We start from the raw sequence: 23962 nt of genomic DNA on the forward strand, positions 1-23962 counted from the left end.
TAGTTCTGTTAGTTTAGTTTGTTTAGTTTGTTCAGTTAGATAAGTAAGTTTAGTTAGTTCAGTGAGCTCAGTAAGTTTAGTTAGTTCAGTTTGTTTAGCTAGCTCAGTTAGTTCAGTTAGATAAGTTTAGTTAGTTCAGTGAGCTCAGTAAGTTTAGTTAGTTCAGTTTGTTTAGCTAGCTCAGTTAGTTCAGTTAGATAAGTTAGTTTAGTTAGTTCAGTGAGCTCAGTAAGTTTAGTTAGTTCAGTTTGTTTAGCTAGCTCAGTTCGTTTGTTAAGTTTGGTTAGTTCAGTTAATTTGTTTAGTTTAGTTAGTTCAGTTTGTTTAGCTAGCTCAGTTAGTTCAGTTAGATAAGTTAGTATAGTTAGTTCAGTAAGCTCAGTAAGTTTAGTTAGTTCAGTTTGTTTAGCTAGCTCAGTTAGTTTGGTAAGTTTCGTTAGTTCAGTTAATTTGTTTAGTTTAGTAAGTTCCGTTTGTTTAGCTAGCTCAGTTAGTTTGTTAAGTTTAGTTAGTTCAGTTTGTTTAGCTAGCTCAGTTAGTTTGGTTAGTTTAGTTAGTTCATTGAGTGAGTTTAGTTTCGTTAGTTCAGTTAATTTGTTTAGTTTATTTAGTTCAGTTTGTTTAGGTAGCTCAGTTAGTTTAGGTAATTTAGTTCGTTCATTAAGTTTGTTTAGTTTAGTTAGTTCAGTTTGTTTTGTTTAGTTAGTTCAGTTAGTTTGTTTAGTTTAGTTCAGTTAGTTTAGTTTGGTTTGTTTAGTTTGTTAGTTTGGTTAGTTTAGTTAGTTTAGTTAGTTAGAAATGAGTTGGCCGATGACAATTATGTTTCACTATTATATGAATGCTGTTTATGTATGTGATAAATCAACATTTGCAATCTTGACTCTTCCACAATTTGACGTCTTGTCAGCAGCTGCCTCATGCTCACCTCTTCTCTCCTCATTTTTGGCCTTAATCTTTGTGTTATTTTTCATCCATTTTCTCTCATGGACTTTGTTCTGATAAACTCTATTTGCGTCGAGGATATTTCATGTTGACGGGGTTTTTTTTTTATTTCTTCCAACTGACGTCACAGTGGCAGTGACGGATGACCAATGGTGGCGAGGCGCGCCGTGTCATCACTTCCGGTAAAGTTACCAGCAACTTTCACCGACCAGTAGGAACGAAGAACACTCTGTCGTCACCGCCGGTAAACGCACGCGCAACCGGCGTTGGCCAATGGGAAGGACGAACACTCTGTCGTCACTTCCGGTAAAGGCACGCTCACCTTCCACTGACCAATAGGAACGAGGAACACGCTGTCGCCTTTTCCGCCAAAGTTCTTTTTGCGGGAAGTTCGGTCCGGACCGGTCGCGGGGAACTCGAACGGCGACGCGAAGGTTCGTCGTGTTGGCGTTTGACGCGGGATACAACGACAACCACACGGTTCACAGGGACGAGCCGGGCCCGCGCGGGGCCCCGCCGGCCGGGGGGGCGCTGCCGACCCTCTCAGGGCTAGCTAGCGGCTAACGTTAGCGGCCTCATTTCACGGTGGTGCCATTAGCGTCACTTGTCCTCCGCAGTGACCAGGTTACTTGACCTCCCCTACGGGCCTGCGTCCCATGTGTCGCCCGGCGTTAGCCTGCTCCTTCGTCTCGTTACATATACGTTCCTATTCAGCCTTTACCAAGGTATTAGCTTAGCATACGTTAGCGCCAGTGCTACCCTCCCTGACTGCTATCACTCATGCTGAGGCGCATTAGCCTTGGTGTGTACTTATGGATATAGATAGATAGGTGGGTCGGTAGATAGATAGGTGGGTGGGTGGATGGGTAGATAGGTAGGTAGGTAGATAGATAGATAGATAGATAGATAGATAGGTGGATGGGTGGGTAGATAGATAGATAGATAGGTGGATGGGTGGGTGGGTAGATAGATAGATAGGTGGATGGGTGGGTAGATAGATAGATAGGTGGATGGGTGGGTAGATAGATGGATGGGTGGATAGATAGATAGATAGATAGATAGGTGGATGGATGGGTGGGTGGATAGATAGATAGATAGATAGGTGGATGGATGGGTGGGTGGATAGATAGGTGGATGGGTGGGTAGATAGATAGATAGATAGATAGATAGATAGGTGGATGGGTGGGTAGATAGATAGATAGATAGATAGATGGATGGGTGGATAGATAGATAGATAGGTGGATGGATGGGTGGGTGGATAGATAGATAGATAGGTGGATGGATGGGTGGGTGGATAGATAGGTGGATGGGTGGATAGATAGATAGATAGGTGGATGGGTGGGTAGATAGGTAGGTGGGTGGGTGGGTGGGTAGATGGATAGGTACATTGGTGTATGGTTGTATAGATGGGTAGGTAGATAGATAGGTGGATTGGGGGACAGATAGAAATATAGATAGATAAATAAATGGATGGTTGTATGGATAGATAGGTGGATGGTTGTATAGATAGATAGGTGGATGGTTATATGGATGGATAGGTAGATAGATAGGTAGGCAGGCAGATAGATAGGTGGATGGTTGTATAGATAGATAGGTGGATGGTTATATGGATGGATAGGTAGATAGATAGGTAGGCAGGCAGATAGATAGGTCGATGGTTGGATGGATGGATAGGTGGATTGGGGGATAGATAGAAATATAGATAGATAAATAAGTGGATGGTTGTATGGATAGATAGGTGGATAGATAGAAAGATAGATGGATAGATGATGGCTATATAGGTAGATAGATAGTTGGATGGATGTATAGATAGAAAGGTGGATGGTTGTATGGATGGGTAGATAGATGGGTAACACTTTATGCTGTATAATAGGCTCTGTTATACCAGGGCACTGGCTATATTAATTTTTTTTTTTTTTCATTCTTTAAATACATTTAACATATTACGTTACATACTTTTACTTGAGTAGAAATGTCCGTGTGATACTTTTACTCATTACTTTTACTCAAATAAAAGGTCTGGGTACTTTCTTTCAGAATAGGAACGAAACATCCTGGTAATTGGACACATGTAAATGTGAGTGATCCGTGGCCACTGTTGTTTCCAGATGCCTCCTAAAACAAAGGCACCAAGGAAACCCCCGGCCAAGAGGAAGCTGGCAGAGCAGTTTCCACCCGGAGAGGTTCTGATGGACACCGGGAAAAAGAGCTGGAAGCTGGGGGCTCCCATCGGCCAGGGGGGTTTCGGGCTCATCTATTTGGGTAAGTATGGACGCATAGCTGGAGACCTATACCATACTGAATGTGGACAAAGTTGTTGGTACCCATACAGCTCATTGCAAGAATGCTTCATTCCTCCTGGAAAGTGATGACATTTAAAGCAATTTTCTCATGTTTACCTACATGCCTCTGGTATGTCATAGAGTAAAGCAAAGAAAGTGTGAAAATAGATAACTAGTGTGAAAATAGATAACTATTGCTAAAGAGATCAATAATATTCTAAAATGGCCTGGACAAGTTTGTTGGTACCCCTCGACAAATGTATTTGTACCCTCAGACGAAAAAAGAACCCACAATTTTCTCTGAAATAACTTGAAACTCACAAAAGTAATTGGCTTCCATCATTGTTTATTCCATATTTAATAGAATTAAGGCTTTGCTTTTGATTTTTGATTCAACAGAATATTTAACATAATAAAACAAATGCAAATGGCATGGACAAAAATGATGGTACCCTTAACCTAATATTTTGTTACACAACCTTTAGAGGCAATCATTACAATCACGCAATTTCTGTAGCTCTCAATGAGACTTCTGCACATGTCAACAGGTAGTTTGGCCCACTCCTCCTAAGCAAACTGCTCCAGCCGTCTCAGGTTTGAAGGGTGCCTTCTCCAGACTGCATGTTTCAGCTCTTTCCATAGATAGTTTGATAGGATTCAGATCAGGGCTCATAGAAGGCCACTTCAGAATAGTCCAATGTTTTGTTCTTATCCATTCTTGGGTGCTTTTAGCTGTGTTTTGGGAGGTAACCTGTTGGAGGACCCATGACTTGCGCCTGAGACAGAGCTTTCTGATACCACTACTCTGCTAAATGCAATGCAATGCAATACTGAACAGTACGTTTCGCTCCAGAATGCCTTGATAGTCTTTTAGATTTCATTATATTAGATTCAAGGCACCCCGTGCCAGATGCAGCAAAGCAGCCCCAAGACATAAACCGAGCCTCCTCCATGTTTCACAATAGGTATGGTGTTCTTTTCTTTGAAAGCTTCATTTTTTCGTCTGTGAACCTAGAGCTGATGTGACTTACCAAAAAGCTCCCATTTTGACTCATCTGTCCAAAGGACATTATCCCAGAAGCATTGTGGCTTGTCAATATGCATTTTTAGCAAATTCCAGTCTGGCTTTTTTATGTTTTTCTTTCAAAAGTGGAGTCCTCCTGGGTCTTCTTCCGTGGAGCCCACTGTCACTCAAAAAGCGAGAGATGGTGCGATCAGACACTGATGTACCTTGACCTTGGAGCTCAGCTTGTACCTCTTTGGAAGTTGTCCTTGGCTCTTTTTCTACCATTCGCACTTTCCTTCTGTTCAACCTGGGGTCGATTTTCTCCTTGTGGCCTTGTCCAGGGAGGTTGGCTACAATTCCATGGGCATTAAAATTCTTAATAATATTTGCAACTGTAGTCACAGGTACGTCAAGCTGCTTGGAGATGGTCTTGTAGCCTTTACCCTTAACATGCTTGTCTATAATTTTGTTTCTCATCTCCTCAGACAACTCTCTCCTTTGCTTTCTCTGGTCCATGTTCAGTGTGGTGCACACGATGATACTAAACAGCAGGGTGACTTCTTTTCTCTGTTTAAATAGGCTGAATTACTGATTGAAGACATGTGTGATACCAATTAAAGAAAACAGTTTGAAATATCACTATAATCCAATTATTTACATTATTTTCTAAAAGGTACCAACAAATTTGTCCTGGCCATTTTCGAATATAATTTATCTCTTTAGCAATAATTTATCTCTTTTCACAGTTTATTTGCTTTACTTCATGACATACCAAAGCCACGCAGGTATACATGAGAAAATTGCTTTTAATTTCATCACATTTAGGAGGAATGAAGCATTGTTTCAATGAGCTGTAAGGGTACCAAATTTGTCTATGTCTATGTCAAACAGCATAAGACTTGTTGTAACTGTTAACATTTACATATAGTTTTTTCTTTTTCCCATTATTAACATTATATAATGTTAACATATTCATTAACAGTAGGGGTGGGGGGTCGATACAGCATGGTATCGAAATATTTTTCCCCACGATATTGTGTCGATACACTGATGCCAAGAATCTATTTTCTTGCATTCATGGCCTTGCCCACAATATTGCGGATACATTTAGAAAACACAGTTTTCGTGTTTAGACGTTTTTGGTCTACATGCTTAGATTTCATGAATAGGTATGCGCAGGAATCCTGCAGCAGCAACATAACAGGTCTACTTTGTTTACAAGCTTGAAGAAGCAGTGTTATCTTCAGTAATTTCAGATTCCCAACTATCTCAACAATCCAAATCAGAAGACAAATGTACAACTTTATTCAACTTTATTCATCCCCTGAATGCATTGTTTTTGCAGGAGCAAAAGCAATGCATTCAGCGATTATAATATTTATACATAACACTGTACCAGATGAAAATAGAGGACCAAAAGATTCATTCTAAATGTTTTCCTGCAGTCAAATGAGAAACAAATTAATAACATATTGCGGTATTGTATCGCAGTACTTGATGTATTGCAAAGTGTAAAGAATCACGATTATTATTGTATCCAAATATCGTAAATATATCACATTGTGAGATCCCTGGAGATTCCCATCCCGACATATGAATATCCTAAAGTTATTCAACTCACACTAAGATCTAGAGATGTAAAATCAGTACATTAACTTTGTTTATGTATTGTTAATTTATTGCACTACAAACAATTGTGATGGAATAAAACTTATAATAGTGCAATAACACACCTGTTGCAGAAGAGACATTTATCGGGATTGGAACATTGAAACATATATTTGGACAGTTAATCTGACTGAATTCAACTGATTAAAACTCACTTTCTATGTTTTGACACATTTCTAGCATTGGTTTAAAATTAGTCTTGTATTCGAGTGGAAACAGATGATTGTGGAATCTGAGCATTCCACACAAAGATCGCGATCTGCTCAAATAATTGTTATTATGTAGTCGGGATGCAACTATACACGGTATGTTATCGAACCGTTCACTACGGTTCAATACACACATGTGAACCACAGTATTACAATATCACCGTAGAAGTCCACTGGACGCGTTGGGGCAGTGTACGGGCTTGACGTGGCGTGCTATAAGTGCTGCTTCCTATTAAATCCACTGCTGCGGCTCCACCGGCCACGTCAGTCGTGCAGGGTCCTTGTGGAGCATTTGTCAATTTTTTTTTTTTTTTTTTCAACTGCGCCCAGCCATGCAAGCCTTTTCAATAGAAACACAAGATAAAACTACGTAGAAATGTTTTTATAAAGGGTGTAATCAATCAAGGTGTCCAGTCGGAAAATACTGTAACCCCTGCGATGGCCGTGTCCCTCTTTATTACAATGGACCCTCGCTTCCACTCGCACCAGGTAGTGTTGGGTCATTCAGAAATGATCCGATTCTTTTGAACGGCTCTTTTGTAGGAATGAAGCGAACCGAGTCTGGCTGGGTGATGAGCCGTTCTTTTTTTTGTTTTTGTCAAGTTTTTACAGTTTTATGTCGTGTTGTTTGTTCAAGTTGCCGTCCCCTCCCGCCAACAGTGAATTTAATTATCCACTGTCCTGGACACCTCCCCTCCTCTCAGATTAATTTATGCAAGTTATAACAACCCACCAATGACCTTGAACCCCCGTCTCCCCTCCCCCCCATAGTCATACACACAGCGTTAAACTTATTTGTGGCAGACTACTATAGAAACATTTTTTACACCTTTAACTCTTAAAATGTTTTTATTTTATTTTCTTAAATATAAAGATACCGAAACCGTACCATGACTGTGGCCCAAGAACCGTGATACATGCGCAACCGTGAGCCCACTGTACCGTTGCATCCCTATTATGTAATCAGTAGTCGTTTTGACATCTTCATATCAGTATTGAATAAAACTGTCAGGCTTCTTAACAGGGAGTCATAACGCCTGTAGACATTCTTTTGCGGTTTGCAGATGCTATTGCATGAAGATCTGCTGACTTAGCTCATGGGGAAGTGGAAGGCGTTAGGATAAATGGGGTTCTACTTGAATAAGTCAGAATCTGTTTCCTGGGCCGAGTACATTTTCATGTTCAAGAAATTTGTCTTGGTAATTGTTGGTGCATTATAGTGCAGGCAGACAATTAGCATAAAGAAAATAATGTTTTACAGTCTAAAAGAGAAGAAACACAATATATATGAACTGTATAAAATGTGCCCTATGCACCAGATAAAGGTACATTACAGAAAGAAGGCAGGGGCTAACTGGCAGTAAGGATGTATAAATATGAATATAGTCTAATATTTATGCTAACTATACAACATTATAGACACGGCAAATGCCGAATAGGTTATTTTTACAGAACCTGGGCTTGGGCCAATATTCAATATTTTGAATGTCGTGATATTTTCTGCCATATGCAATATTTCCACAGTATCTAAACCGCGTTCCAAATTATTATGCAAATTGGATTTAAGTGTCCTAAACATTTATTTTTTTGTTTTTCAATTAAACTCATGGATGGTATTGTGTCTCAGGGCTCTTTGGATGACTAAAATCAATCTCAGACACCTCTGATAATTAGTTTGCCAGGTGAGCCCCATTAAAGGAAAACTACTTAAGAACGTTCCACATTATTAAGCAGGCCACAGGTTTCAAGCAACATGGGAAAGAAAAAGGATCTCTGCTGCCGAAAAGTGTCAAATAGTGCAATGCCTTGGACAAGGTATGAAAACATTCGATATTTCACAAAAACGTAAGCGTGATCATCGTACTGTGAAGAGATTTGTGGCTGATTCAGAGCACAGACGGGTTGGTGCAGATAAAGGCATCATGAGGAAGGTTTCTGCCAGACAAATTCATGGGATTAAGAGAGCAGCTGCTAAAATGCCGTTACAAAGCAGCAAACAGGTATTTGAAGCTGCTGGTGCCTCTGGAGTCCAGCGAACCTCAAGGTGTAGGATCCTCCAGAGGCTTGTGCAGTTGTGCATAAACCTACTATTGGGCCACCCCTAAGCAAATGCTCACAAGCAGAAACGGTTGCAGTGGGCCCAGAAATACATGAAGACTCATTTTCAAACAGTCTTGTTTACTGATGAGTGTCGTGCAACCCTGGATGGTCCAGATGGATGGAGTAGTGGATGGTTGGTGGATGGCCACCATGTCCCAGCAAGGCTGCAACGTCAGCAAGGAGGTGATGGAGTCATGTTTTGGGCCAGAATCATGGGGAGAGAGCTGGGAGGCCCCTTTAGGGTCCCTGAAGGTGTGAAAATGACCTCGGCAAAGTATATTGAGTTTGTGACTGAGCACTTTCTTCCATGGTACAAAAAGAAGAACCTGCCTTCTGTAGAAAAATCATCTCCACTCATGACAATGCACCATCTCATGCTGCAAAGAAAACCTCTGTGTCATTGGCTGCTATGGACATAAAAGGAGAGAAACTCATGGTGTGGCCCCCATCCTCCCCTGACCTCCACCCTATTGAGAACCTTTGGAGCATCCTCAAGCAAAAGATCTATGAGGGTGGGAGGCAGTTTGCCTCAAAACACAGCTCTGGGAGGCTGTTCTGACGTCCTGCAAAGAAATTCAAGCAGAAACTCTCCAAAAACTCACAAGTTCAATGGATGCAAGAATTGTGAAGGTGATATCAAAGAAGGCTCCTATGTTCACATGGAACTTGGCCTGTTAAGATGTTTTTGATTGAAATAGCTTTTGATTTCAGTAAATATGACCTCCTAATGCTGCAAATTCAACAAATGACCATTTTCATTTCTTTACAACCTACAAAATGTTTTGAAACTCTGTTTTGCATAATAATTTGGAACAGCGCATTTTGAGTTTATTTTTGAAAAAAATACTGTTATCATTGGAGGTTTGTTCAATGACATTCAAATTATACTCTAACGGTTGATGACTTGAAAATATTACTGACTGTCATTTGCATCGACTATTTAGGAAAATCAGAGAAAAATATAATTTGCATAATTATTTGGAACGCGGCGTGAATATCGGCCCATCACCACTACAACGTTGTGTATCGTGACATTTGGACATATAGATAGATATTTGGCACGGTGGCACAGTGCATTGCACTGCTGCCTCAGCCTGGGTTCGATTCCCGCCTGGGGCGCTGTTGGCACCGTGCTCTGGTGGGTTATCTCCCAATTAGGGGCCTTTCTGTGTGGAGTTTGCTTGTTCTCCCTGTGCTCACATGGGGTTTCCTCCATCTAACATCAGTAAGGACCCCTAGGCACTATTGGAACACTTTCTCCGCCACTCTCTTACCCCACCCAACCCCCGTCAACAACGACCATAATATCGTGTATCGCAATATTTCGGCGGGACTGCATCGCAAAATAAAAATTTTGGATATCACCCAAGCCTTACACAGTTATTGCACAGATTATACACAGAGTACACGGTTATTAAAATAACTCATCAGCACATTTTATCTTTTCTTTCCAGCCGATAAAAATTCTGCAAAAGCCGTCGGCGCAGATGCTCAGTATGTAATCAAAGTGGTAAGAGAGAGAGAGTGTATACAGAACGTTTTTGACCTTCTTAAAACCTTCCTGCACTAATAATGTGGAGTTCTGGATCTTCTATGTCGTGCTTACGTCTTTTTTCACCGCAGGAGCCCAGCGCCAACGGACCATTGTTCACCGAGCTAAAGTTCTACATGAGAGCCGCCAAGCCCGAACTAAGTAAGTTGGTGCATTTATTATTCCCCCGCATTCGTGCCACTAACACATAACCGCGGTTATCGCCAACACGCACAAACGCAACACGGTACTCTCACCCACCGGACCCGGCAATGAAACACGCAACCCTTTAATTAAAACGAAACCAAAAAAAAAAAAGACAAGAACTCGAAGCTCGGCCCTGGCGGAGGAGAGGACTCTCTTTGTTCGCCCCCGGGCCGCAGCTTTGCATTTTCTATAATAACAATCCAAATGTCAATCTCCCCCGACAATTAACTGTTATATTACTAAGGAACCAAAGGCTCATATTTTATTCATGGAGGATTCTCACGTTTGTTGGTAAATATTTGTCCCGCCAGCAGATTAGCTCACGGCCGCGCACTGCCTCCCCATCCTCCGCCACCTAAACCCCCATGGAATTACTATTATTACTTTGAGTACCACCGCGCGCGCCCTCCACCCCCGCAACATCGAGGATCCGATTGTATCGAGTCGTAGCCCGCCGCTGCTTTAAAGAAACTTTGTGGGGACTTACCCCAAAACTTCACACTGCTTTGCATTGTCAACACGCTAATAACGCAGAGAGCCGCAGTTTGAATGGCACGTTAGGGACCGTCTACAAAGTTACGTAGCACAGTTTACAAAGTGCAATAACCCCACAATAAACAAACGTTTGAATGTGAAAGGCTTTGTGTTACGCAAACTTTGTTTTATATTCAAGAGCCACAAATTATTGTTAGCATATAATAAGAATATATTTATAGAATATATATAATACACAATCAGCCACAACATTAAAACCACCACTAATAACCCCCAATATTGTGTAGCTCCCCCCCCTGCCACCAAAACAGCTCTGACCCGTTGAGGCATGGGCTCCACAAGACCTCTGAAGGTGTCCTGAAGTATCTGGTACCAAGACGTTAGCAGCAGATCCTTTAATTCTAAGTTGTGAGGTGGGGCCTCCATGGATCAGGCTTGTTGTTCCAGCACATCCCACAGATGTTCCATCGGATCGGACCCTAACCCCGTCCATCCACATGATCTAGAAGAAAACGTGATTCATCAGAGCAGGTCACCTTCTTCCATTGCTCCATGGTCCAGTTCTGGCACAGGGGTCAGCATGGACACTCAGCGATTTTTGCTACAGTAGCTCTTCTGTGTGATCGGATCAGACGGGCTGGACTTCACTCCCCACACCCCATCAATGAGCCTTAGGCGCCCATGACCCTGTTGCCGGTTCACCGGTTGTCCTTCCTTGGACCGCTTTTGTTAGGTACTAACCACTGCATACTAGGAACACCCCACTAGACTTGCTGTTTTGGAGATGCTCTGATCCAGTCGTCCAGTCATCACAATTTGTCCCTTGTCAAAGTGGCTCAGATCCTTACGCTTGCCCATTTTTCCTGGTTCCAACACATCAACTTCAAGAACTGACTGTTCACTTGCTGCCTAATATATCCCACCTCTTGACAGGCCATTTTAACGACATGTCGTGGTTTTAATGTTAGCTAATATACTGTACATGCTTTTTATTTATTTATTTCTTCACAGTCAAATTTGAGTACATTAAAAAATGTAATTAACTACACAAATACCATGCAGTCAGTAATTAATTGTATAAATAATTACTGAAACTGTTTTGTTAGATCGCACAAAACTAAAAAGTTATCATTTTGTTTGTTTGTAAAACAAGGACTTGGCTTTTTGTCACTCACAAGCTTTCGTCCCTGCTCCCGTAGTTCAGACTTGGATGAAGTCTCATAACATGAAGCATCTAGGAGTGCCCAAGTACTGGGGCTCCGGTCTGCACGAGAGAGGAGGGCAAAGGTAGGAGACCCCGAGCAGCTTTCAAATGAATTGCACACACAAGTGCTGGCTGATAAGTGAGGGATCATTTCCAGCCAGCACACGGTCATTACCGCAAAATAACCCCTGACAGGCGGATCAGGTCTTGTATCAGCCTAGTAGTAGGTTATTTTCTGATAATCACTGCCTGGCAGCACGTTATCCTGCTTATTACACGGCTACTTACTCAAAGTAAAAGGGTAAAAGAATATATTGACAAGGAATATTGATTTCAAATGGTTTTATAACTAGTATGCTAAAAACAAACAAAAAAAAAGTCGTCCTCAACAATGTAATGACTGAGTGCTGATTACCACTGTTGACCAATCAGTCAAGCATTCCACAGAGCCGTGTATTTAATCAATACAATATCGATATTGTGATATGAGATAGGATATCAACTTGGATTTTGGTTATCAAAATATTTCTGATGTAGTTAAATGTTTTTTTAGTCTGTATTACAATCAAGTAATGCAACGGGCTGAACTTGTCTGAACTCATGATCTTTCTTAAATATTTATTTTGTATAAATATCTAATATAAGTATTAAAAATATTGTCAAATAATGGATATTGATTGTTTTTGTCACGCCAGAGCAGACAGAGCCCGCTTATAACAATGCTGATCATTGTTACCACCGCAGGTACAGGTTCATGGTCATGGATCGCTTTGGCATTGACCTGCAGAAGAAGTTTGAGGAGGGCGGGAAGAGGTTTCCCAGAAAACTGGTCCTGCAGCTCGGCCTCCGTCTGGTTGGTGTTTTACTTCCTGCTCCTCCGCTAAGTTGTGTTTGGTTCATATCGTATCCAGGGATGCTTTTTCTGACCGAAAGCCGACCCTCGTTAACCGATTATTAACCGCTATCCGACATTATAAAAATATTAGGGCACTGTCCCCCCCCAAAAAAACAAATGACAGTCTATTTTTTTATTTGACATTCGTTACAAATTATAATAATACATTGGGAGAATTAAAAAAATATATTTTTATACACAAACACAGCTCTCCATGCATCCCGATAGCAGAGAGACGTGGAGCCGTTCCTCCAAATAAAACAACTAAAAATGTTGTGTTTTTAGTTGTTTTTTTTGAGTGTTGGTACACTATCCTTCATGCATACTTATCCAAGGGAAAAAACAAATGGAATACTGGTTAAATGTATTCTAATTCCTTACCTACCTATCACCTACCTTGCTCTCTGACCGAAAGCAAACTGTTCTAGTAACAGTTCATAGAATCTTCTAGTTCATGACTTGCCCTGTATCTAGGGCAGCAACGATTTGGGGAAATTATCTTTTTTTTTTTGTTGTTTTGTTTTGGGGTTTTTTTGTTTTAGAAAATTTGCGATTTAGTATCCAAGTTTGTTTTTCTTTAAGTCCCTTATCTTCTGTATACCAACACTATACTATCACTATCTGTATAAACTATCACTGGACACAAGCAATACATCTTTCTATGGTATGACCAACACAACATTGGATACAGTCAACGCAAACAGCTCTTTCCTGTAGGCCAGGCCTACATGTTATGATGAATTGATATGAATAACATATCTTTATTTACTATTGAATTGTAAAAAGAAAAGCTTTCAAACACAGAATATTGACGGATTGATTTATCTTTTAAGCCTCGAAATTGTTAAAATCTGAAAATGAACATGTGGAAAAGAAAATGCAGTGTTTGAGCAGAAATGTATACATTTTTATAAGAATGTTGAGCATATAAGTGCACATACATTCTCTTTGTGCGCGCAAGTGCACTAGCTTTGTCCGAGTGCCGCTATTTATTTATTTATTATTTGTCCCTGCAGGTGCAGGGATAGCTTTATGCTCATTAAAAAACAAAAAACAAACAAAGAGACGCCGTGTGCTGGAAGAGGCTCAGTCCGGACTCTACAGGTGTTCCGGGCTCTGCCAGCAGCACACAGCGCACCACGGCCGGGGACGAAGCACCGGGTCTCACTGGGGGGGCCGCGTGGAGGTTCAGTTAAAACAATCGCTTAATTAGGCGTTCTTTTCCATTTTTTGGGGCCGCTTTCTGAAATCTCACAACAAAGGATAAAGAGCGGAGGGGCTAAATAAAAGGACCAAATCGTGTAATTATCCCGAAGAAAGGAGCCGTCCCACCTCCCTGTAGGAGAGGAGCAGGGGAGGAGGAGGTGGCGGACACAGCCCGAAATTTGGTGAAATTGTAACTTTTTAAAATTGTACTCGATATCATAATATATTCAAACGTGTTTTTTTTGTTATTTATTTATTTATTTTTTTAGAAGGAATTTTCAAAGGTGATTTATGGCCAATGTTGACAGCCCTATAAAAGAATACATATTTTTTTCGTCACAGTCTTTGAAAATGACGTATTACATTATGTATTTTTGAAGTCAATTAACTGTTTGGCCCTACCCGTGTTTACCTAATACTCTCCTCTACCTTGTATCTACCTAATACTCTCCTCTGCCCCGTACCAAATATATAAGTACTTACCTTTATACTTTATTGAATAAAATAGATTATTTACCGAATAAATGAGTCTTAAAATATGTTGTCTTAAATGAATAACTTAAGGTATTCATTTTACTCCCTGATACCTGAAACCCTGAACTAACTATCTCTATATTTCTGTTTTTGTTTAAAACTCAAGTTGATACAAAAGGTCAAATTTCCCTTCTTTTCTTTTATTAAACCTAGCTGGATATCCTGGAATACATCCACGACCATGAGTACGTGCACGCCGACATCAAAGCGTCGAACCTCCTCCTCAGTCACAGTGATCCCAACCAGGTGAGGAGCTGTAATGTCACTTGAAATCTTCTTACTTATGACGTGCATCACACCGACAAACCAAATTCCCAGATTGCACAAAATAGTCGTATGGAACTATAATTTTACCCGAAATAGAGTTAATGAACGTCTTTTTGAGAATTTAAGACAAGGTCTCAATCGCCAATGATGTTAAATGTCAGTTAATTAAATTCAGTGGCTGGACAAATAGGCAATAATGTGAAGCTTTTGCTCGGTTGAGTTGGACAAATTTTACTTTTTTCAAGGGTTTTGACTGAGTGACTTGATGCGTAATATTAATAAACCCTTAGAGTTGGCTATTATATATTAAATAATATGATGATTGAATAAAGATGATCTGATATAGACATAACAATAATGTCTGGAACGAGTCTAATTAACGTTTGGACATTTTTAACAACCTACATCAACATCTCAATAACTGGTGACCACACAGTTATAGATAGCACTACACAATATAATTCAGGGGCTCTATTCAGAACAAAAATGAACGTGATTGAAAGCCTATTTATTTCCCACAACTTCATAATTGCCACAATTTTAGCTTCCACTCGGAGACCCATTTTTCCCTCGTCCTCCCCTGATAGTACCTATTGGATGTCAGAGTCAAATCCTTGAGCCTGAGACCCATTGTGTGGATGTGTGTGGAAGCCGAAATTGCCTAATCATAACCTAATAACAACGCTAAAAGGGTATAATTAGATCTTTAGCGCAACACTTGGTCAGCCCACCCATTAAAAACCAAACCAAGTGGAGCTGGAGAAGAGGGGAGATTATTGTGTTTCTTTGATCCCGGCGCACTCTGCTTCATTAGGTTCAATTAGGAGCGTGCGCGTGCGTGTGTGTGTGCGTCTGTGCGTGCTTGTGTCTGGTCCTTTGGGGGTGGGTCTTCCAAACAAGGTAGATTAGACGGCAGAAGTGAAGCAACCAAACAAGGTGGGGGCACGGCGCAAATATTTAATTTGGAGATTAATAATGTATCATTGGCGTCATTGTTAAAAGGCTATTTTTAACGACAATTAGAAATTTAGAATCCGGCCCCTTGGGATTCCCGCCAAGGAGTAATAATGGTGCATATTTTTTTTTTTCTCTTCTTTGTTGCTAATGTTCCTTTCATTTCCTAATGTTTGTGTTTATATCAAAGATGCTTGCCCAATGTGGTGTAAATAAGTCGACTGTTGACAATAGCTGAGCTTCCGCAAATAGAAAAATAAGGGCTCCATCGCACGGAGTTCAGAGTTCGCTTAGTCTGGAAGTCTTAACTCCCTCGCGGAGTAACGTCGAAAGTTCTCACCGACCTCATCCGAGGGCCCCCGGTTACAACTTCAGACGCCTGGGTTCACTTGCATCGTCCATTTGCCTCCTCCTTTTTTTAGGTTTTCCTGGTGGATTATGGTCTGGCGTATCGCTACTCCCCCGAGGGTGTCCTGAAGGAATACAAGGAGGACCCCAAGAGGTGCCACGACGGCACCATCGAGTTCACCAGCATCGACGCACACAGAGGAGTGGGTGGGTAGAGCCCGGGCAGAGGGGAAAGAGGAATGTCAGCATCTTTTACATCCAAAAACAAAAAAGAATCATTTAAAATTAGGGCTGTGTTGAAAAAGCAGATTCAGTTCTTGTGAATACATTTTTCGGAGTCAATTGGGGGGGGGGGGGGGGGGTGTTGAATACCAATGACTGGTGAAGAACCAAGTCTCAATAACAGAGTCAAACTTTTCATCAGGAGTAGAGCTCTGCTGTAACAGCGATAGATACACGTCTGCACAATGTTAGAGAAAAAAAAAAAAAAAAAAAAATTATATATATATATATATATTTTTTTTTTTAATAGTTTCAGCTGGCATTTCGTACCGGTGTATTTTGACAAAGAATTGCGTAGTTGGTACACAAAATTCGTACAGGTTGGCAGGTCCACATAGGTCATATATTACATAGGACAGATATTGTGATATGTGTATATTGATATATATATTATATTACATATGAATACATTACATGTAAAATGTTATTAATATATGTAACTTTTTATTAACATTTGTTTTCAGTTTGTTATTTCCGGCCAGGTCACTCACTTTTAATTGTATTTGATTTATATTTGTTGTCACCAGAACTTATTATTTTTAAAACAGAAATGACTCGTTATAGCTTACTTTGTGTGCTACAACAACTCATTATTATTTATTTTTTTACCTCATCTGAACAATGTGTTGCTTTTTCACGTTCATTGTTCCTTACAACTGCTTCAGACCATAATTAAATTACATAAAGTGCAAGTAATTTATTGTGCAGTTTAATTATATTATATAAACATGTGATTATTGTGATAATAAATTCTTGCATATCAATTTATTTATTTATTATACTTTATTAACCCCCCTGAGGGAAATTAGTTCTCTGCAGTTGACCCATCCTATACCTCGGAGCGAGGGCTGAACGAATTTGGAAAATAATCAAATTGCGATTTTTTTTTTTTTTTTTTTTTTTTTTTTTTTTTTTTGTTTGTTTTTTTGTTTTGTTTTAGACCAATATTGCAATTGCGACTTAGTATGCATTTTTTTCGTCACAGAAACATTTCAATACTTAATTTCTGTGTTAGACGTAATTTGTTCAGCTTGTTCTCATTATTTATAAAATGTCTATGTTGATATTGGATCGAATCATGACCGTTCATTTCGAAATGGAATCCATGATCGAGATTCTACCCAAAACCCAGCCCATAGGCTCAGTCTTTGGAGGTACATTTTATTGCTTGTTGAAATGTCTCCTAATAGACTTGAGAAACTCTATTATGACTTGTTAATTGTGCATTTTCACCATGGCCAATGAAAGTGTATTTCGCAGTGCTTCGTCGTTGTCCTAGAAAGGTTTTATTCAATGTGCATTCTCTTGCACATTGAATAAAACCTTTCCAGGACAATCAAGGCATTTATTTATTTTTTATTTTTGTGCAAATTCATTATAATGTTCATTGGATGAATTTTTATATGCCATATATTTTATACCATATTTCATTTATAAAATATTAATAATTAAAAATATTTAATATGAAATAAAATAAACATAATTTCCTACATAGAGTGGGAACTCTGAATTACAGTCCTTGACATATCCCCAAAAGATATATTCAAGAATGTATATATTTCATGACCCATTTAATGATAGTATTGCTCTTAAACATTTCATTTCCACTTCAATTATTGATTCTAATACATGGACAAAACGCGGTGACTGCTCTTATATTCCCCTCGAGGCTCAAATGGCATCTGTGTCTTCCTCGTCACAGTTGAACCTTTTTGTTGGTGTTTGTTGGGTCCCAGCTCCATGCAGGAGGGGGGACCTGGAGATCCTGGGATACTGCATGGTGCAGTGGCTGTGCGGATGTCTGCCCTGGGAGGACAACCTGCAGGACGCGCTCTACGTCAAGGATGCCAAGATCAGGTCCGGGAACTTCCTGCATGTTTTTGGAAGATTTTTTTTTTTGACAACAGCGATAGCCTGCATTGAAAATGAAAATGTAAATGCGAATCCAAGTCATGCTACCCTGTCGTTCCAACCCCCCCAGGTGTCAGGAGGACATTGCAGAGTTCATGTCCAAGTGTTTCCCCTCCCAAGACAAGCCAGGTAAGAGGCGTTCGTAAACAATACACAAACCTCCTAAAATTCCTTGAAATTCTTCGTATTTTTACACTAATTGTCCATTGTAAAATAATTGTTTCAACTTTGAAACGTTAATTTCAGAATTTTATAGTTCCGGCACCATTGATCATCATTCATGTTAGTCTTTTTTTTTTTTTTTTTATAGTATTATAAAGTGCAGTATAAGTCTTATCACCGACTGCGACATGATACGACACATTTATATGTTGACTGTATCCAATGTTGTGTTGGTCATACTATAGAAATATTTATCGCTTGTGTTTAGTGAATAATACAGAAGATAAGGAACTTGAAAAAAAAAAGCTTGTTTGATTCTTTTCCAAATTCGTTCAGCCCTCGCTCCGAGGTATAGGATGGGTCAACTGCAGAGAACTAATTTCCCTCAGGGGGATTAATAAAGTATAATAAATAAATAAATTGATATGCAAGAATTTATTATCACAATAATCAGTTGTTTATTTAATATAATTAAACTGCACAATAAATTACTTGCACTTTATGTAATTTAATTATGGTCTGAAGCAGTTGTAAGGAACAATGAACGTGAAAAAGCAACACATTGTTCAGATGAGGTAAAAAAATAAATAATAATGAGTTGTTGTAGCACACAAAGTAAGCTATAACGAGTCATTTCTGTTTTAAAAATAATAAGTTCTGGTGACAACAAATATAAATCAAATACAATTAAAAGTTAGTGACCTGGCCGGAAATAACAAACTGAAAACAAATGTTAATATAAGGTAACATATATAGATACAATTTTATATGTAATGTATTCTTATGTAATATCATATATATCAATATACACATATATCACACATATATATCATTTTATTTTTTTCTAACATTGTGCAGACGTGTATCTATCGGTGTCACAGCAGAGCTCTACTCCTGATGAAAAGTTTGACTCTCTTTTTGAGACTTGGTTCTTGACGAGTCATTCACTAAAACAAGTCGTTCAATTCGATTGACTTGGTTGAACGCACGGTGCGGGAAGGAGGACTTCCAGTCAACGACAGGGAGCTGAGTCAGCTTTTTATTTTTATTACATTACTTTGCAATGATTGCAACTTCTTTGCAAAGTACCGTATAAATATCATAGAAAGTTATATTTGCACTTAAAGTGAAAGACTTTGATTTGAAGTTTGAACTGAACATTTCCATGTTAGTTATATGTTGTGTCCAGTTACAGGTTGAATTATACGGAAACTTGGTGACAGTCACATAGTCCATTTTATTAGAACTCAGTGACCGTTCCATGTTTGAATGTATTTTATTACAACTCAGGGACATGTTCATGTTTTATTATTGTTCCATAGTGAATAATGAACAATAATAAACACAATGTCAAAATCAGCAATCTCACTATTGTAGCAACTGAAAATTGCTGCAGTAGTGTCTATGTGCAGCTGTTCTATCACGTGGGCATAATCAGATCATGGTATTTATTTGTCATTGCAGGCATTGTGCATCTTGCAGGCCAGACTTAAAAAAAATTATTTTGAAATAGGAATCGGCCTAGAAAATAACAATCTGTGCATCTCTCGTTGGTAAACATGTTCGGTAACTTAACAAGATGATGCATTTCAAGGGGTATATCCTAATGAGATTGATTAGTATACTGTATACAGTTATATAGGCGTAGTAGCTCACATACCATGTGATTAGCCTCGTTACGAGACGACTACGGTGTAAATAACTGAAGGAGTCATTTAGCTGCAGCAACTCAAACACCACAGAGACTCCCTGTTACACTAGTGTGGTACTCAGAATATTTTCCCACGGTTGGCAGGTCTACCTATGTAAAAAAACGACGTAACAGCACCTAGATTATGTAAAATACCTATGTGACGTGACCATGTGACATAGGACCTATACTGTATAAGTCATGTTAAGGAATGCCAATGAGATGATGTCATTGAACTCCTTCATATGGAAACAGTTATCAATTATAAGTTATCTCCAGCTCAAATACAAGACCTCATATTGTGAGAATTCTGAAGTACTCATTAATTTAGACCTATTATATACTATGTATTGCACTATGATGTCCTAAAGTGTAAAGTGTAAATCCAGTGTAAATCCAGTTAACGCTTTACTTTTTTTCCTGAAAGTTTGTCGTCTTCAATTGATTGTTTTCGTTGTTTTATTTTTTTTTGGTTCCTTGAAGCGGTGGGGATATTCAATATTATTTTTCGTGAATTTTCATCCATATCAACAGTTTACCAACCACAACTCGCTACTCTGACTTATCAAATTCACCGCGGCTGCCTTTCACTTCTTTGCTCGTGGCGGACCCCGCCACCAACAACGGGAAGTGCATACAGAGGAGCACATGCATCACACAAATACATTGAATGGTTGTTTCTCATCAAGTGCCAACTAAAAATAAAAAGTATTACATTTTTGAACAAAATAATCTTATGGATTACCGCTTTAATTCTATGGCAAAACAATAGCAGAAGGCTGTGTTAGGTGTTATTGCCCTGATTTCATCGTTGATTTCCGTGCGTATGATGGCAGGAAAGCAAATGGACTCGACAAATAAGATCAAGTCCAGTCCATGTTTCCCAACGTGCTGTCTCTCTCTCTCTCGTTGGTTTGTTCCCAGAGGAACTCGAAAGGTTCCTGCGGGAGGTGAAGCCGCTGAGCTACACGGAGAAGCCGCCGTACAACGAGCTACGCTCCATCCTGCAGGCGGGGCTCAAGGCCGTCGGCGCCAAGGACGACGGCAAGCTGGTGTTCGCCGCCCCACTCAATGGCCAGGGTCCCGCCATCCCACCCAAGGTCACGCACGCATGCACACGCACACACACACACACCATCTCCTCCACATGTCAACCTCTATGTTCCACCCATGTGACAAAATGGCCAAATGACATCTAAAAGTCCATGTCAAAGACTCAAACTGAGCTCTGTGGTGTCATCAAGATGTCGGACTGTCCCAAAAATACTTCCAATTTCGTCTTTCTCTCTCTCTCTCTTTTGTGTTTCATTTCTGTTTTCTCCATCGAGAAAAAAGACCATTTTTTTCTCCAACAATTTTTTTGCTGCTCTCCTGTTCCCCGGGCTTTACTGCACATTACACAGGGTTCATGTTCATCCCCAATTTTGCCAAATTCCCCATTCCCCATGTCCTTTTCTATGCCTCTCTATCTCTCGCTCTCTTTTTCTCCCCATCTGCCCCCCCCTCTATCAAGCCCTATCAACCCCCCCTCTATTTCACTATCCCTCCTCTCTCTCTCTCCCTCTCTTTCCCTTGCCTTTCTCTCTCTCTCTCTCTCTCTCTCTCTCTCTCTCTCTCTCTATCTCTCTCCCTCTCTTTCCCCTGTCTCTCTCTCTCTCTCTCTCTCTCTCTCTCTCTCTCTCTCTCTCTCTCTCTCTCTCTCTCTCTCTCTCTCTCTCTCTCTCTCTCTCTCTCTCTCTCTCTCTCTCTCTCTCTCTCTCTCTCTCTCTCCCCCACCTCTCTCTGCATATGGAGGGTGTCAGGGGTCACCTGACCCCTCTGCTGCTTATTGTATGTATCCTTCCAATCTGTTCACCTCAGCAGGCGGCACACGGTGATCATGAGGCAGCAATTGTCAAAATGGAAAGAGGGGGAGAGGCTGGGGGGGTGGGATTGGGGTGCGGGGTCATTATAGAGTCTTGGGGGAGACGAGAGGACTTGATTGCCGGCGTTAAGTGCACGGCTCCTTTTCAGAGAGCACCTTCATTTTCCTAGGCAGATCTCTATCCCTCCCTCCCTCCCTCCATCCACCCCTCAGACTGAAAACAGACAAAGACAAAAGCCGAGCTGGGGCAGGAAGCACACGACAGTAAACACAACATCCCTTACATATTCGCACAAAAAGCAACACTGGCTTAACATTCTAACATTCTGGCTTTTAAAACGTGCTCAAGAACACATTTTCTTTTTTCGTCCCTCGTTCCTCCCCCTTAGTTTTCCGAGGCGGTTTGTGTTTGCAGCGTGGCGGTGATAACTGCGGAATGTCTAAGCGGCGGATCGACCTAGATGAATGACCTTGCGTTCATCGCGTTCGCTGCGATGTCGAGAGCGGAGCTGCGACGCGTTGGGCCCGAGGGGAATCCCCTTTCAACTTTGGCCTCACGCTCTCTATCTCTCTTTGCTCGCCAGAAGGCCCCCAAGAGGAAGAAGGCGTCGGATAAAGAGGAAGTGGACGAGGTGCCCGCCGCCAGCCCCCCAAAGAAGAAGAGGGCCGCGCCCCAAAAAGGTGACCAGATTTGTTTCCGGCGCTGTCGTGCTTTCAAAATAAAAGTGTTGTATTGTACTTATTTGACGGCTCAGTGGAATGGGCAGTTCTGATTGGTCAACAGAGGTTGTCAGTGTTCACTTATTTCTGAAAATGACCGCTGTGTTAGTAATGACCGTGTTGATGCTAACACTAGCTAGTGGCACCATCTTGTGACGCCACATAGGAACTACAGTGGAATATTTGAAGACATGAATGAAACGTCCAATTTCAGATTAGTAACAGTTAAAAGGTTAGTCACGTGTAGGGCATACAAGATGTAAAACCAGGCATACTAGTTCTAAAATCAATATTCCTTCAATGTGTTGTTTTATTTTGTAATGTACAGCCAGCCGATAAAATATTACCCTGTTGGGAGTTGTTTTTTGATAATGACCAGCCGGCTGCACAGTATCCCTGAGGTACCTGTGAGGTGAAGCCCACCTACAAAAAGGTTTTGTTTTCTATCAAGTTTTTTTTTTTTTTTTTTTTTTTCCCTTTATACTTCTTAGAGCATCGCTGGTTTGATATTTCTAATCGTAGAATTGTGCTTCGACTCTGTCCATGAGCAGCAGCCGTAAAGAAGAGTCCCAAAAGGGCTGCAAGACGAAGACGACCAGCCCCAGAAAGAGTGCCGCCCTGGAGTCTGGGTCGGGGAGCCTCCGCCCGGTCAAGAAGCCCAGGAGCCGAGCCAAGAAGACCGACTCCTGACCTTCCCCACCACTACTATGACTGATACTTGACCCATGCACTCTCTGCTTTTTAAGCATTGCGCCTTTTCTTTTCGCCGTTTTCGGATTTTGCATAGAAATGGTCATTTTCCCACTGCTCATATTTTTCGGCTTTGGTTTTGTCTTCGTGATCGGGACCAAATGGATCCTAATAAAGAAGGAAATGTTTTGAATCTTGTGCGGTTTGTCTCGTCTTTTCGTGTCATGTAAAATATGAAAAATGTCCAAAGGAGCGTAATGGACTACATCAGTCGGTGTGTTTACTGGCACACTCATGTTGTGATTTTATTCCCAATAAAGCAACATTCTCCACATTGCGGCCGCCATGTTAACACCATGACGTCATAACTGATCCGAACAGACCTGGATTCTGATTGACAGACCCGGGTTATTCTAACATATTCCACTTAACTGTGGCTTGTAGAGACCTTAATCTGTAGCGCCCTCATTTTATTTTTTTACTTGTCCACAAAATACAGCTTGGTATTCCCATGAAATCCATCCAGAAGACTTGCAGCACTGATGACATCACAGATGTCCACACACTTCCTGGTCATTTGCCGTTCATCACAGCCTATAACGCAGTGATCGCAGCACATCACCCCTCAAATGCAGTATTTGTTTTCCCACGAAGTTCCACCAGTGACTCATTTCCGGATGAAGAAAAACTTGTTTTCTCAGTTGTTTACCTTCAGCACTCAGCAGCATTACCCACCCGTTAGGTCAAAGATACATTTTCACTACTGCTCACACTGGCACGTGTGAAACATCGGGA

The 23962-nt window shown here is 40.6% G+C and overlaps 1 protein-coding gene across 3 annotated transcripts; it reads left to right on the forward strand.

Moving 5' to 3' along the window:
* Nucleotides 1–1290: 1290 nt before the first annotated feature.
* On the forward strand, nucleotides 1291–23319 carry vrk1 (VRK serine/threonine kinase 1). Of its 3 annotated transcripts, none has more exons than XM_080011767.1 (13): nucleotides 1291–1376; nucleotides 3051–3204; nucleotides 9662–9717; nucleotides 9831–9900; nucleotides 11640–11727; nucleotides 12389–12497; nucleotides 14433–14525; nucleotides 15923–16055; nucleotides 17867–17987; nucleotides 18112–18170; nucleotides 20818–20993; nucleotides 22342–22438; nucleotides 23029–23319. In XM_080011767.1, exons 2-13 carry the CDS (start codon nucleotides 3051–3053, stop codon nucleotides 23190–23192), a joined length of 1320 nt encoding a protein of 439 aa, XP_079867893.1. In that variant the 5' UTR covers nucleotides 1291–1376; the 3' UTR covers nucleotides 23193–23319. The 3 variants fall into 3 exon arrangements, with proteins under 3 accessions (XP_079867893.1, XP_079867891.1, XP_079867892.1); XM_080011765.1 differs by lacking the exon at nucleotides 1291–1376 and adding an exon at nucleotides 1550–1667; XM_080011766.1 differs by lacking the exon at nucleotides 1291–1376 and adding an exon at nucleotides 1550–1667 and having other exon boundaries at nucleotides 22345–22438.
* The last annotated feature ends 643 nt before the right edge of the window (nucleotides 23320–23962 follow it).

Source organism: Zeus faber (genome assembly GCF_960531495.2).
Source record: "Zeus faber genome assembly, chromosome: 13".
Lineage (NCBI taxonomy): Eukaryota > Metazoa > Chordata > Actinopteri > Zeiformes > Zeidae > Zeus > Zeus faber.